The 17,359-nt window shown below is 38.4% G+C and overlaps 1 protein-coding gene across 13 annotated transcripts in view; it reads left to right on the top strand.

Moving 5' to 3' along the window:
• The first annotated feature begins 279 nt into the window (after positions 1-279).
• The window catches only part of mtmr3 (myotubularin related protein 3), a 34,948-nt gene continuing 17,868 nt past the window's right edge, over positions 280-17,359 (top strand). For 8 of the 13 annotated variants that reach the window (XR_014028989.1, XR_014028990.1, XR_014028991.1 and 5 more), the window contains exons 1-6: positions 280-431; positions 7,113-7,194; positions 8,260-8,338; positions 10,988-11,080; positions 12,597-12,713; positions 16,085-16,167. Coding sequence is in view for 9 of the 13 variants with exons in the window: in XM_081349780.1 (XP_081205906.1) it covers positions 8,336-8,338; positions 10,988-11,080; positions 12,597-12,713; positions 16,085-16,167 (296 nt within the window). In the remaining 4 variants the exon portion in view is untranslated. Of the gene's footprint in view, positions 432-7,112; positions 7,195-8,259; positions 8,339-10,987; positions 11,081-12,596; positions 12,714-15,602; positions 15,624-16,084; positions 16,168-17,359 lie in introns of all 13 variants that reach the window. The other 5 variants (XR_014028992.1, XM_081349778.1, XM_081349774.1 and 2 more) reach the window with 1 other exon arrangement.

Here is a 17,359-nt window from a genome sequence, read left to right as displayed (position 1 = left end):
ATTTGTACATGGTGTAGCTAGCCTAAATGGTGAATCTATCCCTATTTGCGCTTAGTGTAAATATTGCCACTAAACAGCACTTTCTCACTGTGATAAGTTGTTTAGGTATGCATGGAATTGACTCAAAATTAACCTGAAAAATATGTACTGTAATTATTTATTTATTCATGTATATAAGCAGCATTACTTCCACTTCAAAGCTTGTTTACATATCCGCCCCTCCCCCACAGCGCGCTCGAACGTGATGACGCAATTTGCGCCGTGACGTCACGACGTCGGGGAGGCTGCGATGACGACGGGATTCCACAGTGGGACGGGCCGACTCTGCAAATGGCTACGAGGTGCAATTTGTCGATTTCTTCATCGTTAATCTCCTCTCCTGCGACTCGGAAGAAAGAGTATACCCGCTCTGCCTCGCAGGCTGCCTTCAGGTGAGTGAGCTGTGTCGTTTTAACCCGAGATGCGGGTGTTTTTCGCCGTGTTTTGAGGCCTTATCTGAGGGGTCCGCCCTCTGCTCGCGACAACAACAACAACAGACGCCGAAACGGGCCTCGACTGAGGATACATTTAATAAACGCTTCACATGAGCTGTAAAAAAATCACAGTGGTTTAGAGGGTTGTGCTATTAAGTTGGTTTGATATACATTTGACCCCTGACAGGGGTAGAAATGCGGCCTTTTAGCTCAGTTTCTGTCGGTTACTTCGCTCGAGCTCCAGTCAGTGAAACAGCCGCCGCGCGACTGACTGACAGTTCGAGCGCGAGCGCCTTACAACAGTTCACCATGGTAACCAGCTTTATGCAATTGATATGGCTATAAAACTGCCACGATTACCAAGGAAGAGAAAAGAAAATGATATAAGCCATTTACTGCAGTAGTGAGGCGATAACTATGGGTGCCATGGTATAATGACTGTTATAAAAAAACAAAGCATTATGCATCATAAAGCAATATTTTCAGGTCATTTTTGTTACAATAACTGTCATGTTATCAGCATAATAACATATACTACTGTTGTTGTTACTACAGTAACTTCGCTTTTTGGAGGAGATCCTGTAATTACCATGACCTCACAGTTCTCTAATAATTATGGTATTTTGGTGGAGACTATGATTACTATGGCGTCGTGAAAATGATGCTTTATGTGTCTCCGTAACATATTAATAATACTCATTTAATAAATTATGTGGACAGTTTTATTGTTGTAGTAACAGCAATTGCCATGGGGAGACCATATTTTCCAGCAGAATGAATGGGACTTGTACTTCTGCTGCACTCTATACCCAGTAAACACAGTTTTACTGCAGTAACTACAGTGTTTTGAAGGGAATCTTCAGTAAGGCTTGCTGTAGAAAGGCATGTGTTGGGTTTGTTTGTTTCCGTCAGATCCGCGTGGTGTTGGACGGGTATAGATGATCCTTTGGCTCTCCTGCTCTTGTTTTGGTGTTGGGTTTCTCATGTGTGGTCAATCTGACTGACTCATGGTGTGACTCTGGGATAAAATGCATCATTAAAGGTTAACTCTTCTGCTGGATGAGCACAAATGCATGACTTCCAAACTCAGCGGTTGATCAAACCCGAATCACTGACTGTGTGTTTTGAGCCTGTTTGAGCAATCAATAGTAAACCAGAGTGACAGGAGGGCGAGTGGTTGAGTTTATGAATGAACTCCAGCAATGCTGAGAGATAATAATAATAAACATCTGTTTCTGCTGTTTGTTTAAGCACAGCACACCCACAAATAAAGCATTTGGACAATTACGCCATCCGAAAAAATGCCGTAAGCTGCAGAAGCTTTCACTTTTCTTCATCAGTTTGGAAGTCTTAATGTCTTTGGTGATTTGGTCTTTGGACTTGTTCCACTAAGGCTACGTTCAGACTGCAGGTAAATGTGGCACAAATCCGATTTTTCTGCTCACATGTGACTCCGATCTGTTTTTCTCATGACAGTGTGAACAGCACAAATCACATGGAAATTGATCTTTTAAATTCCAATTTGTGCCAATCCGTTCCAGTCCGACACAGGACGGATGTTTTGCAACGCGACCACAGTCTGAACAGTCATATAGGAATTCATGCGACTTTGTCCCGTTTTTTCCCGGGACAGTCCTGTATTTCAGATCTATTTTTAGGGTCCCGACCTATTATGAAAAAAAAACATGCTTTGTCCCGTATTTCTTCTTTCCTAAATTGTCTTTGCAGGGTGATTGTAGGGCTGTGCGATATAGCTAAAAAATGTATTACAATATAATGTTTCATATCGTTCGGTATCGATAATTAATGAAATTTTTATAACTTTTTTTTTTAAAGACAAGAAGAAAATTTTCAATTGAAAATGTATGTATCCGCATTATTAAGGCAAACAACAAATGATATTAGTTTTAGCCGTCAAAAAACTAAATAAAATGTCAACAAAAAGTTCAGTTCATCTTCGGAACACAAATTAAAGGGATAGTTCACCCAAAAATGAAAATTTTGTCATCATTTACTCTCCCTCAAGTTGTTCAAAACCTGTATGACTAAGATATTTTGAAGAATGTCGGTAACCAAATGATTGATGGACCCCATTGACTTCCATAGTAGGAAAAAAAAATACTATGGATGTCAATGGGGACCAGCAACTGTTTAATTACCAACCTTCTTTAAAATATCTTCTTTTGTGTTTAGCAGAAGAAAGGAAATCATACAGGTTTGGAACAACTTGAGGGAGAGTAAATGATGACACAATTTTCATTTTTGGGTGAACTATCCCTTTAAGATAATCAGCGCAGCACTTCTGGGTTGTACGTCAGAACGTAGGCTCACTATTGGCCGACGCTGGTCATGTGTGTGATGCTGGCCAATAGTGAGCCTACGTTCTGATGTACAACCCAGAATTTGTACAGAATATCTTAATTTGTGTTCTGAAGATGAACGAAAGTCTTACGGGGTTGGAACAACATGAGGGAGAGTAATTACTGACAGATTTTTCATTTTTGGGTGAACTAACCCTTTAAGAAAAAATAACTCAATGCAGTATCGCTCTGAATGACACACACCAGAATCTCTCTGACAGCGCGTGCGATCCCAAATTCAGTTTCCTTTGCACCTGAATAGTGAAATACAGTCCACGTTTGTTAAAATGCCCATCGTGTGGAGTACATATCTCACGTAAATACAATCGGTTATGGCTTAAGTGAACGTAAACAGCTTGGTGAAAACCAGCTAGGCTATAAGTCATTATTAGATCCTAGCGTTCTGTCTTAAGTGACAGCAGCCTAAAATATCTGTCTGTGTCATTAATGTTAATCAAACAACAAAAGATAAAATAAGATCAAATAAAACCTACTGTACCTGAAAAATGTAGTTTATTTAGATCTTGTTTTGTCATTTGATTCTTTTTTTTTTTCCTGTCCCATGAGAAATCTGGTCACCCGGCTACTTTTACATCACTCTAGATAGATATTCATCACAATTCTGCTCTCATGTGATGATAAAGATCTCTCAAAAGATTTTACATACCTGACGTTATCAAGACAGTTGTGAAATGTATTCAGTGGAAGGACAGTGATGTGTCAGAACTCATAAGTACTACAGTGACAACTAGGGCTGCACGATATTGAAGAAAAATGCAATAACTCGTTAAATAATGTGATATTCGATATGCGATACGATAATGCTTAAAGTGTGTAAAATAAACTTAAATTATCTTTAAAATATATTTAAAATTATATAACCTACATGTGTTTCACATTCTTTTTGTGACAAGAAAACATCCCTACAACTTCTGAAAGTGAACATCAGTGTTTTACTGTGGCATAATTTAACATCAGTGTAAACCACGGGTTCAGGAAGGCCTACATTAGGTTTATTTAACAACAGAAACTGAATAATCAAATGTACAAATATATTTAATTCATATTTCATACAGTGAAAACTTAGCAGTTTAGTTTTGACTGTATGAATGAAATATATACTGATTCTTATTAAAGCTACAAAAGTTATTCAGTCGAGAGCAGTGAGTGATTTTCTCTTTGTCTTTTGTTCACCCCAGTTATTGCAAGCCAATATATACATTTGCGATATTTCGATAATTTTGATATATTGTGCAGCCCTATTGACAACTCTTGTATCATAAATGTTTAAAAACTCTGCTCTCTTTTTTCACACCCTCATCTTTATTTTTCATATTGCCTGCACTTAATTTCGCTGGCTTCGGCGGCAAATCACTCTCTATATAATCACTCTTCACGGCAAATAAATGCGTAATCGTTTGCTTTAATGTCTTCCTTATTTACTTCCGTATGACAGTGTGCTGCGTGACGTCTTTTTATCGTTTTTTGCTTTTATCGTCCATAATCTGATATTGGCCACATTTAAAACAATACAATGCAAAATGATTATGTATTCATTCAGGCATTTTGAATGTCCAAATACTGATTGGAGCCATTGTATATTTTCCTGTCTTGCAAGTTTAGTTTATTTCCCACCGTTGCTGAATCTCCAGCACCACAGCAAATGAAATCATACTTTATTAAAGTTAGATAAAAAGGCTGTGTGCAACAAAATAATGGCACTACAAAAAAATGCTATTATTTTATAGATGTCCTTACAGGATGCATGCTAAATAAATACACCGTTTTTTTTCCCATTTATTTATTTCCAGTTCCAGTCAAATGATAAATGTTTATATAACACATTCTTAGAAATCTGAATGATTGTTTCTAGTTAAAATAATGACAGAAAAATATAAACGTGCCATGCCATTCATGAATGTGCCCTTTGACATGGGACAATAAGGAGGAGTAGCGTTAGGTAATCGCTGGTTGGTGTTTTAGTAAAATGAAACTGAATCAGTCCCAACGGTGGTTCAGGAATGAGAACACACAGTGCAGATTGACCTTTGGGACAGTAAGAGTGACACCTGAGATGGAAAGAAAAATACTGAATGATTCTTCTGTCCACCTGCAGTCAGTTGACCTAAAAGAAAGTGGAGAATTCTCCAGAAAACCGTTGTTTCTGAATACCCAACACTGCCTGAAACTTGTTTTGCTTTTACAGACCAGTTTGAAAATGGTTTGGCACTCCACAAAACTAAGGCCGTTTTTTATCCAGCTGAAAACGCTAGGTGCTCTGCCGAAAACGCCTAGCTATGAGCGCTTGAGAGCGTTTTGGCAGCGCTGCATTTTTTCCAGTTGAGACGCTTTGCTTGTTATGATACGGAATATCCGCGAAAGTGTTACTAGTTTCTCATTTCACACATATTTTGTTTCTGTGTTGATTCTATATTAAAATGTTGATACAATGTAACGTATTTTCTCTGGCTCTTGTTTTAAATGATTTTGTTCCGTTATTATGCTAGTTGTTGTCGTCTGTTGACGTTGTACAAGCAGAATTTGGCGGTGTGGTATTAGTCCCGCCCCTCCTCCACTGTGATTGGATGGTTAGGTAAAAGGTGACCGTGATGAGCGCTGCGTTTACCCAAGCGTGCCGCACAAGCCCTAAAAAGTGAAGCCAAAACATTTCGATCATCCCCCGGTGACTGGTCCTAGTATAGGTCATAAGCCCCGCCTCCCCGTGTTATTCAACGAGACCAACTAAACAATTAAATTACACTTAAAATATCTTTTTTCCAAAGGTGGTTTCTTTCATTTGCTGTCGTTTTTATCACGCTGATGTAAGTTCAAGTGTCTGTTTCAAAAATAAGTTGTTTTTTAGTTAGTTACGTGATGCGGTGGTGTGACGTCATGATTGACAGCTGTGATTGACAGGTTCTCTGAGCAAAGTAGTCACTGAAGCACCAACGGACATTTTTTCGGGATCTTAGGAGAACGGAGGAGATTGTATTTACTTTATTTTAACAAGCCTCTTGTCGTACTGCAATCAATTTTGAAAAAAGTGTGCAGAATCCACTCTCTCTGAGTGCATTCAGCGAGAGTGAGGGCGGAGCATTGATTTCGCGGCTTTACTTCCTGCTCACGACTGCGCAGGTCTGGTCCCGAGATCGCTGCTGCGCAGACTCAAGTTCCAATATGTCAGCGCCATATCGGGACACTGGCGGCTTCAGTTCTCATCAATTGAAGAGAGCGACGGGGCGTCGTCCATCTTTTTTTTCAGTCTATGGTTTTACCCAAAGTTGAACATTCTTCAACTCTCGGCGACACACGGCCTAACAGACTTTTTCATGTTGAACCGTTTGCATGTACTCAAATGATCCCACATTGCAAGTCAGTCATTTGTTCAGATCATTAGGGCCAATCAGATTGAAGACAGACCCCTCAGCTGTAGTAAACACGAGCGTTTGCCTGTTAGAGATATGTTTTATCAGTAGTTTCCAGACGGCTTCAATGTGGCCTCCACTTGAAGCATGTGTTTGAATGTTTTTGTGTATGGATGCTGTTGCCCTCTGGTCATGAACCAACTAAACTCCCTCCACATGACTCTCAGGAGACAAACCGGTCACTGAAATCATCCCGTCCATGACACGCTTTACTGCTGCTCTGTTTAGTCTATGACAATTTCGGTTTTGTTGTCTTCTGTGGAACAGTATCAGCTCATTCTTTATGCATCTTTTAGCACAGCTTCACAGATAGCGTTCATAGGAAGGATAGTAAAAACCGGTTGGTGTTGTCGGTTGATGCACCTCCAGAAAAGAGAAATAAATGACATAATGGTGTTTTTCATGTGTATTTTATGTACAGTTTATGAACTACTGGGGTGTCTGTGCTTGTCGCAGTGTTTTACTTGTTTTCTTCCAAGCAAACTTTGATTCTAAAGTACAGTTTATTGAATGCTTTGTGGCTGTGTAGTTTTGAGCTCATCCATATGCTGGTGTTCTCCTATAAGAAATGAACTGTTTTTGCTGGTAAATAAGTGATATACTATATCTTTGAAAAGCCTTTGAATCAATCAGTTGTGATTCAGCCTGAAATAATCTGCAATAAAGCTTCTGTTCCTGATGAGTATATTGACTGTAGATGAATGGCTGTGTAATGTCATGCTTCACTTCCCACCTTTGCCCACAGAGTACCTGGTGTAAAAAGTGTGAAAAGCTGTATTGTCAGCGATGTTATGCAGTGTTTGTTTGGAAATAGAGAGTGACGGATTAAAGTCTTTTTTCTCCTCTTTCCACAGGTTTCAATGTCATAACACTGAGTGACGGTACCAGCGTGGGATCGTCCAAAACAAACCTCACCTCATTGTTTTTAAGAGTTTGGTAAGACCCAAGTGTGTGTCTTTGAATTAAGGCTTGGTTAATATAGTTTGACTTTGTTTGCATTTGTATTCCCAATCAGAGGAACCATAATTTCAACCAAATCCATTATTGCTTAGTAATTACTAATTAAAATGAATTACTAGGGCTGCACGATATTGAAGAAAAATGCGATATGCGATAGGGCTGTCAAACGATTAATCGCGATTAATCACATCCAAAATAAAAGTTTGTGTTTACATAATTTATGTCTGTGTACGGAGTATAATTATTTTCTATATATAAATACACACACATGCATATATATATTTAAGAAAATGTGTTATTTATATATAAAATATTTATATATAATATAAATTATATATAATATAAATATATATACACAGTATATACATGCAAATATTTCTTAAATATATACATGCATGTGTGTGTATTTATATATAGAAAATAATTATACACCATACACACACATGTATTATGTAAAAACAAACTTTTATTTTGGATGCGATTAATCGCGATTAATCGTTTGACAGCCCTAATATGCCATACGATAATGCTTAAAGTGTGTAAAATAAACGTATTAAAATATATTTAAAATTATATAACCTACATACGTGTTTCACATTTTTTTTGTGACAAGAAAACATCCCTACAACTTCTGAAAGTGAACATCAGGGTTTTACTGTGGCATAAGAAGTGTTATTTTAACATCAGTGTAAACCACGGGTTCAGGAAGGCCTACATTAGGGTTTAACACCAGAAACTGAATAATCACATGTAAAAACTAAAACACTGCTTAGTTTTCACTGATTGAATTAAATATAAACTGATTCTTATTAAAGCTACAAAAGTTATTCAGCCGAGAGCAGTGAGTGTTTTCTCTTTGTCTTTTGTTCATGACCCCAGTTATTGCAAGCCGTTGCGATATGCATATCGCGATATATACATTTGCGCTATTTCGATAATTTCGATATATTGTGCAGCCCTACTAATTACATGACATTGTTATTTAGGAAAGTAGTAGACAAATTAAAAGTAAACATTGTTCTTTTTTTTTTCTTCACTCAGATTGAAGTCTCCGAGAAAGAGCTGACGAGTGGTTGAAGACACGACAGTGTTGCACCCGCACTCCTTCACCGGGGCTATGGTAAACAAACACCACCAACGTCTTTCTCTCTTTCCCTGCGCGTGACTCCCTGGCACTGGTTCAAATGCTGAATCGGAAACTGCTCATTGATTTCTCAGGCCTTTAATTAGCTGAAATGAACGCCACTCAGACAGTGTCAAAGTCCCGTCCTGACTGCTGTCTCAGCGCAGATCAATGCCCTCTTTAGACAGACAGACAGACGGGATGAATGGATAGATGTGTGCTAGTGTCATCAGTGTGTGCCGCTCGTTATAAAACAGTTCCGGCTTTAAATTCTGATGGGATGAAATACGTTCACAGCTGTTAGACGCATTAAGATAGATGATAGACGCATCATCTGTGACCAGCAATTGATTTATATATTAATACACATTCTATACACATGCTTGGCAACTGTAAACAGCCTACAGTTTGTAGAATGAATGAATGAATAAATGATCATTCATGCTTTATATCACATTGCTCTTGCAGCCGTTTTACTGACGCACAAGTCACTAGAGTTCTGAATTACAGTGATTTTTTTTAAGGGATTTTATCCGCTCTGCTGCATGTCATAACTAACAACGAGGTAAAATCACTGCAACTGGAATATAAGCTTTATTATGAACCTTTCATTTTGAGAGAAACCAACAGAGACATCATTTACTGTGATGGTTGCGTTTGAATCTGTATATGTCTGTGTTCAGCAAAGTGTACCTCATTTTCTTGTTTGCTGAAGTGTCAGGACAGTTTAACAAACGCCTTCGTTCTATGTGCGAATTCTGATTGATGTGTTTGTTTACACGTTCTTAATGAGTTATGCACATTATTGTTTGTTTGCTATTCCGTCCGTTTGTGCCCTGTAATGTTCTTTCCCTGTGCCCACAATGAGCCGCCCCGGCCCGGCCCCTCTTGTGTGTTTACTGAGCTGTGCTGAGGGCCATTGTCAGCATTACACACAGATGCCTATGCTGCTGATCCAGCAAATACACACAGATAGATAGATAGACAGACCGATGGATGGATGGATGGATGGAAAGATAGACAGAAAGATAGATAGACAGACAGATAGATAGATAGATAGACAGACAGACAGGTAGATAGACGCATAGACAGATAGATAGATAGACAGATAGATAGACTGATAGATAGATGGATAGACAACAGACGGATAGATGGATAGATAGATAGATAGATAGATAGATAGATAGATAGATAGATAGATAGATAGATAGATAGATAGATAGATAGATAGATAGATAGATAGATAGATAGATAGATAGATAGATAGATAGATAGATAGATAGATAGATAGATAGATTAGAGAACATTAAACGGATAGAAAAAGAGTACATGGTTTATACAGAACCACACCTCCTCTGATCATATCTCATCCAGTACACTCCTGTCTTTGACTGGGCAGCATTTTATGGCACAACCAGATCACTCCGTCTTGAGGACTCCCGTGTTTGAGCTAGACAACATGGCGACACAGCTGCCCTCTCTCACAGAGTCTCTCCTATTTGTGGAAACTGAGTCCAAACATTCTCTGCCAATCTGTACTCTCAAGGCGACCGCGGGCCGTAGCCTCTCATTCCTGCAGACAGAAGTGAATGGAGTGACTTTTGCCCTGCACATCGCTGTCATGAATCATGAAGCTTGTGCTGAACGCAGCACACAACTCTTAACAATATGTTTTGCACTGAAATTAAATTTATACACTGTCATGCATTAAGGTCGCCGTTTTTATTTGTTTAATGTTTTTGGTTTCTACATAATTCCCATACTTTCATTTGTGTTAGTTCGTTTTGATGACTACTATTATTCTAAGTAAGTAGATGTGTCCAAACCTTTCACTGGCATTGCATGTTTATGTGTCTCTCACTGGCATCTGTGTGAGTGATAGTAGTAGCCATGATTTACTATAACTTTTCTCCTTGAGAGTCTTATGTAAAGCCGGCTACTGTATCGGTTACAGGAGTGCCTGTTGTATCAGAAATAGCTGAAGTGACCTCAGAGCAGGAAGTCCTGGCAAACTCTCCATTTGCCAATTCAAATGTTTTGCTATTCTGAAGCCCAGCCAAAAATGGTATTGGTTTAGGTAACGCTGTGATCACTCTCTCCCCAGTTTAACTTAGATAATCACTCATTTAATCAGAGGTTTAGTCATGAACAATGTTTTATCCGTATAACAGCGTGGCTTTTGGCCCCCGGGAATGATAAAGCTGGAAAAGGAGTTTGTACATTTATAACGTGTGATGTCAAATATTTAGCCTTTGATAAAGACGCTCACACACTCTTGTATTGTTGCAGCAGAACATAAATTATGTGAAGTGGAGTGAATAATGAAAACATGTCCGTCTCACATCAGAAACAAAGAATAAATGTAGATTTATATGGGTTTATAATTTTTTTAAATAAATTATTTAAAGTATTTTGCATAAAGAAAATGTCTCCTTTTTTAGAACCATTTCGATTCTTTGCATTATATTGCATAGATTTTTAATGACATTTATTTGGCACATTTCCCTGCCAAATATATCTGAAGTATATATAATATAAATTATATATATATATATAATTAATTTATTTTTTAGCTTCATTATTCTTGATGGTATTTCACAACATAGTGTAATGCAGTGCATTACTTATCCATATTCTGCTTGACAGGAGGAGGAGGAGGGGCAGCAGAGTCTGGAGTGCATCCAGGCCAATCAGATCTTCCCTCGCAAGCCCCCTATCCTGGAGGAAGATGATCTTCAGGTAAGTGGGGGATCAAGACCACTGCCAAGATGAATGATGTTTATTAGGGTGTAGTGGGACCATTAAAATAACTATTATTTGATTCTGACCAAGAGGGGAAATTCAAAAACAAAAAACATTCTCTAACCCAGTTTATTGTTCATTGACTACTATTATTATGCCATTCATTGATTTATCTCCCCCAAAAGTATAAACATTGAAACCCCCCCCCCCCCCAAAGCACCATCAGAACATTGAGAGCGATCCGCTCAGGTCCGCCAATCTCTTTCCAGCTCAACCTATAGCGAGCGTTTGGGGCGTGGCTACTGTAGCAGGTGGCTACTGATGCATTACATGGGAAAAGACAGTCTGTTTTGGTTACAGTAGTGCAACCCAAAATTTGCTGCATTTAGATCTTCAAAGATTAAACAGGTCATGAACATGTGAAAGCAAAGCGGGCATTGCGAATCAATGCGCTACAATGGATGCTTCACTACATCATTATCATGCACTCATCCAGAAAGACAAATGCTCCAATTCATAAGGTTTACTTTGATGTGTCCAGTGTAAACAGCCTCAAATATGTTTTGCATGTGCTTAAAAAAATGCCCCCGGTGCAGATACATTGGGTGGGTTTATTATAAGCAAGACACTCTCGGTTACTCTGGACAGAGTGTTAATTAGCCTACTCAATTGCTTACTTATGACACATAGCAACACAGCTGAAAGTATACCTAATATGTTGGACCTTTTTTTTTTTTAAATAGCCTACTTTTACCTGTTGAGACATGCCTTCACAAGTACCCGTAAGAGCTGTGATTGAGTTTGGGGAGGCGCAACGTATCGCAGAAACTTCTGCACATTCTTCACCTTTAAGTCCGGTTTAAAGGTGGCCTGGTTTTAATCATAAATGTGCTCGCAATGTGTAGCCTGTCCCAAATAGTAGGCAGCTGCTTTGTTCAAAACCGAAGACTGCATTACTTGCATCTCGTAGAAAGCACTGTGAATATTTTTATTCAAGATAATATACGTGTCACACATGACTAACTATTAACAGCATTTCAAATCATTTAATTATGAGGTACAATTTCTGTTTTGATGATATGTCGACAGTAGAAAAGCGAGAGAGCCCACTAGGTTTCAAAACAGCCTTTGTTATCAGCACCCCTGACAGGAAGACTCGTGAATGGTATTTTTCTGCTGATAGTGTTTATTTTGTAAATGCCTAAATAATTGCACTGGTCTTATTTGAACATGTCAAGTCAAGTCAACTTTATTTATATAGCGCTTTTCACAATACAGATTGTATCAAAGCAGCTTCACAATATTAAATAAAATAGTACATCAGTGTTTGTTTCTAGTGGAAAACGTCCACGTTTGGTAATGCTGATCAATAGTATTGTTGATTGATTAATTAAATTAAGTATCCCCAACTGAGCAAGCCAAAGGCAACAGTGGCAAGGAACCGAAAAACTCCATCAGGTGACCTTATTTGAACATGTTGGATATACGTTTCTGATATTATCATCTGTTGTAGGTGCCCTTCCCAGAGCTGCATGGAGAGTTTACAGAGTACGTGGGCAGGGCGGAAGATGCCGTCATCGCCATGTCCAGCTACCGCCTGCACATCAAGTTTAAAGAGTCGGTTGTTAATGTGAGTGTGTGATTTTTCATCACTTTACAAATGTGCTTTATATTACCAGATCTCCTTGAACTGCAAATAGAGGTTTTAATAGTCTGTAGCTAAGGATATGAGTCTGGGAAGTATTATTTTTTATAAAAAAACATTTACTGAGTTGTTGTTGCCAAAGTTTGCCAAACACAAATGTATGAGCTCTTTGTTCTTCACAGAATATACTAAAACCTACTTGGCAGAGATATGAAACAAAGAGCAATGAACAGTTTACATCTCTAAGCAGTTGAAGTGGAATAAACAGATATTCTGCATCTAAACTAAATGAAACTAAACTGAGCAATGTTTGCATTTCAGGCATTTTCTCATTTGTTCCTCTTTTAATTCAGCTGGTTTTCAAAAGTACATCTGACTTGAATGTGGCCCAAATATAATTTTTTTCTCCTCATGCAACACAGCAATGCTTTGTGCATATTTGACAATGTGAACGGGGAAAATCACACCAAATCTGCTCAGTTCAATCTGGGCCACATTAATATGCGGAAATATATTGGGTGCCTTTTTTTTTTTTTTTTTTTTTTTTGCTGTGTGACTTTTATTTTTTCACCCTCAGCTGAGTGAAACTCTATCGTGTTGTGCTGTAGTGGATGTATGGCGTATAATCTAGCCAGCCCAGTGGTCACTGAAAGATACTTTTATGTGGTGCATGGCATGCTGCTATATTTAGAGCCTACAGATGTTGTGAAGGGTATTTAGGGACAGAGAGCCACAGTTACATCAGGCACTCTTAACACTGGCTAGTGGCCATCACCCTGTATGTGTATTGAACAGGTCTGTCTTTATTAGCTGTTCTCTTTCACAGTTTCTTCCTGGGTCTGTTGCCATGGTTGCGGTGGCTTTTTGATTGGGATTGTCCACCCCCATGCTTTCAACATGGCACTATATTAAGGTTTTGGTTACATACTAATAACCTGCTCTGCTGTACCCCTCATAGACCAGCAGTCATGATTCAGTGTAGCACACAGAGCTGCCTGTCCCTGAACGACTGCTGGAATGGTCCACAAGATGAGAGAAGGAATATTCTGGGTTAAATGCAGAATATTATCTGGCATTCTGTCAGAAGATTGTAAAAATGCATGTAAATTACATTTACAGTAATGCACTTACAATGGCAGCCTATGGGGACTGTTTACTGGATGGTTTAAAACGGATGTACAGCCACTTTTTTGTTTTGAAGATTAAGTGTGTAATTTATGTGCCATTTAATATAATTTCAACATTTTTTTGCATCCACTCCACTCCAAACTGTTTTGCATTAGGGTTCTGATCTCTGTTGGGGTTAATTTTGCATTAATGACTGTCTGGCTGCACATTATCCCTTAAATGTTTTCTGTTCTTGACTCTTTCCTGCTGAGCTTTCATTGTAAGTGCACTACAAACTGAGAGACAAAATTATTATCAAAATTATTGCCTGTGATAATTCACAGATACCGTTAAGTTTCAATTGTTTATACCGAAATATTCCTTCAACGTGTTGTGCTCTTCTGTTTGTTTAAATGCGATCTGGGTTTGTTTGTGGCTGGTGGTTGATCAGCTCAGTGCTGATTCATCAGCCACTTATTCACCAGAGTAAATGAGTGTGACGCGCTCTGTGTGCCTGTGAAAGAGGGAGTGTGTTGTGCGTGAGAAGAAGAGAGAGTGATGTGTGTGTTTGACACTGTGAGTGTGTGTCTACAGACCAGCCAGTGAGGCAACTAAGCTGTTGTACAGTGCTGGGACTTGAAAGAGGAAGGATATTGAGATAATGTGATTACTGTTGTTTCTGTTAAAGTGTCTTTTTTTTTCCCCGCAGAGTGCAGGAGTCTTGAGACGTGTTTTTTAAAGTTGAACTTGGCATGCCTTATGGATTGTGTTTAATAACAGGAACATTGCTTAGAGCAAAGGTTTCGAAGTCTGATAGTAATTGGATGATTTTCTGTACTATTTATATAAAATTTTTATATAAATAGTACGTATAAATATAGTTTTATATACATTTTTATATAAATAAGTAAAAATTAATTCCAAATGCTGGTAGGTATATATTTGTATATTCAAGAAGGTTTGCACACGACGGTACCTCACAAAAGTGATTTCGGACAGACTTCTGAGGCATCATAATGGTTTAATGATCTACAACAAAATAGAGCGATCTTTGGTGATAACCAAGCAAATATTTAATTAGTATGCATTAATTTATCACTTGAAATGACAACAAAAGTGGAAAAAGTTGGTCAAAAACGTACATTTGCACACAAACCGACTACCAACCGTAACTTTAATACGATATATATATATATATATATATATATATATATATATATATATATATATATATATATATATATATATATATATATATATATATATATATATATTTTTAGCTCAGTAGGCCCCTTCTGTCTCAAATCATGATCACTGGATTCGGATGTGCATTGTTGCCTTCATACCTTCTTTACATGTCCTGTCTTCAGCTTTCGGACTCAGCCAATCCGTTTTTTTGGCCATAGCTGATCACATGCCTGACTTTGATACCAACACACTTTTTAATGGCTGTAGTGCTGGTGCTTTAAAGGGGTTCAATTTAGAGAGACCTTTTTGGAGAAAAAAATACTAATCTTAGTAGTTAACTTCCTAAATTACTACTAGTTTGCCATCCATAATATGGATCAGTTCATATCTCACAAATGTGTTTTAGTGTTCTCTAACCCTTTAACAAGCGCCCTAGGAATGTTTGAGTGTGGCCAGATTAGTACAGTGGAATTTAACCGCAGCCCAGGAATGTGTGTATCACAGATGAGCCAAAACTCGCTGTGTACACGTCCACCTCGTGACTCTGTCTTCCCTCTCTTTTTCTTTCTCTGTGAACAGAATTGTTCGTGTGAGGTGTCAGTAAGTAATCACAGAACGATCTGTTTGTGTGCATGATGTTGCGAGCTGCAGTTTTGAGAGCCGTGGTCAGATGTGACTTGCATGCGGTCAACACGTGATCACACGCAAGTTCCAGAGCTTAAAGGGGAACTGCGTTTTCAAACGCACAGTTGCAATGCTGTCCACACATACTTGATTGAAGCTGATTGGCATGCAAGGCCGTTCAACACTTGAGCTGCAGAACAAAGAATGAGATTGTCTGAAATAAGCTGCAGACGCTAATCACTAACCGTGTTTGTAAACTCTAAGCCCGTCTAAACTTTCAGTGTGATTCATTCAGCAGGTTGATTTAATCATTAGCATTGGGTGGGTTAATGGTGACTTCCGGTTTAGTTGCTCCGTGTGGTGTGCTGAGACTCACAGTGCCAGTAATGGAAAAATAATGTCTGAATGTCTATTCTGTCTCTCTCTCTCTCTTTCAGGTTCCCCTGCAGCTGATAGAAAGTGTAGAATGTCGGGAAATGTTTCAACTGCACATTACCTGCAAAGACTGCAAGGTCGTCAGGTGAGTCTATCTATTAGAGCTGCACAAATCATCATTAAAGGGGTCATGACATGAGAAATCAAATTTGCCTTGATCTTTTAACATAGAAGAGATCTTTGTACAATTAAAACATTCTGCAAGTTTTATAACTTAAAACATCTTCCTCATAAACAAATTTAATCAGCCACGAAAAACAGCTTGTTTTGATACTGGGTGACCTATGATGTCACACTGGCAAATATATTTGCATAAACCTGCCTCCAGAGCAAGACATCGACGAATAGTTATACATCATCGCACCACAGGCCCCGCCCACTGGCGTTCAGTCACTTAATGGCTGACACTTCTTACACTGGTTGTGAGCGTCGCGTCAAAAGCATAAGAACCCATTATAATCTCTGATGTCGTCTACACTAGATACAGTATTCAGGTGCGCGTTCAGTTTCTGACATCCTTCACACGAGTCTGTCAACCACAGGACAAATGAAATAGTGAAAGAACGTTCAATTTGACATGTACGGTTTAAACGGCTTGTTTGCGTCTCTTTACAGACTTTAAAAGGATCCCAGCATCGGAAACAATTGGACGGTGTACATTAATGTCGCCCCGGATCGTGTTGAAGGATTATATGTTTGTTTGGAGCATTTTATTTTGTCAGCGAGACACAGTGTAATTGAGATTTTTGCAAATAAACTTTTGTTGAAAGATGAAGCAGCCATCCTCTGTATTGGATCTGATAGCAGCTGCATCATGAACCATAAGTAAATGATTTCATAATGTTTTATATGTAAATGACGGTTTTATATGGATAATGTTTTCAAAACACTTACTCGCATGCAATTGCGAGTGGGCGTTGATACTGTTTCCTATCCAATGACAGTAGCCAATCATAACATTGTCCGTTTACTGACAAGCCTTAAAGGAGCCGCCCCTAAAAATGGGTAAAAGGTTTAAAGTAATTGTTTTTTCGCATACATATTTGGTTTTTTTTTTTTGTGCAAAAACTTTATTAACATTATACATGTGCACCTCAAAGAACATATTAGAATAATAAGAAAAGTCCATGTCATGACCCAATCTTGATTCAAACACCCACACGATCCTTTTATTCCTAAATGACAATGATTTAAGTCTATTAAACCTTTGACAAGTACGATCACAGCAAACATTCAGATCTGCGTTCGCACTGCCTCTTACCCAGAGAGAGCAGTTG

Source organism: Scardinius erythrophthalmus, assembly GCF_964197995.2.
Source record: "Scardinius erythrophthalmus genome assembly, chromosome: 20".
Taxonomy (NCBI): domain Eukaryota; kingdom Metazoa; phylum Chordata; class Actinopteri; order Cypriniformes; family Leuciscidae; genus Scardinius; species Scardinius erythrophthalmus.
This window is presented reverse-complemented; position numbering and strand designations above follow the sequence as displayed.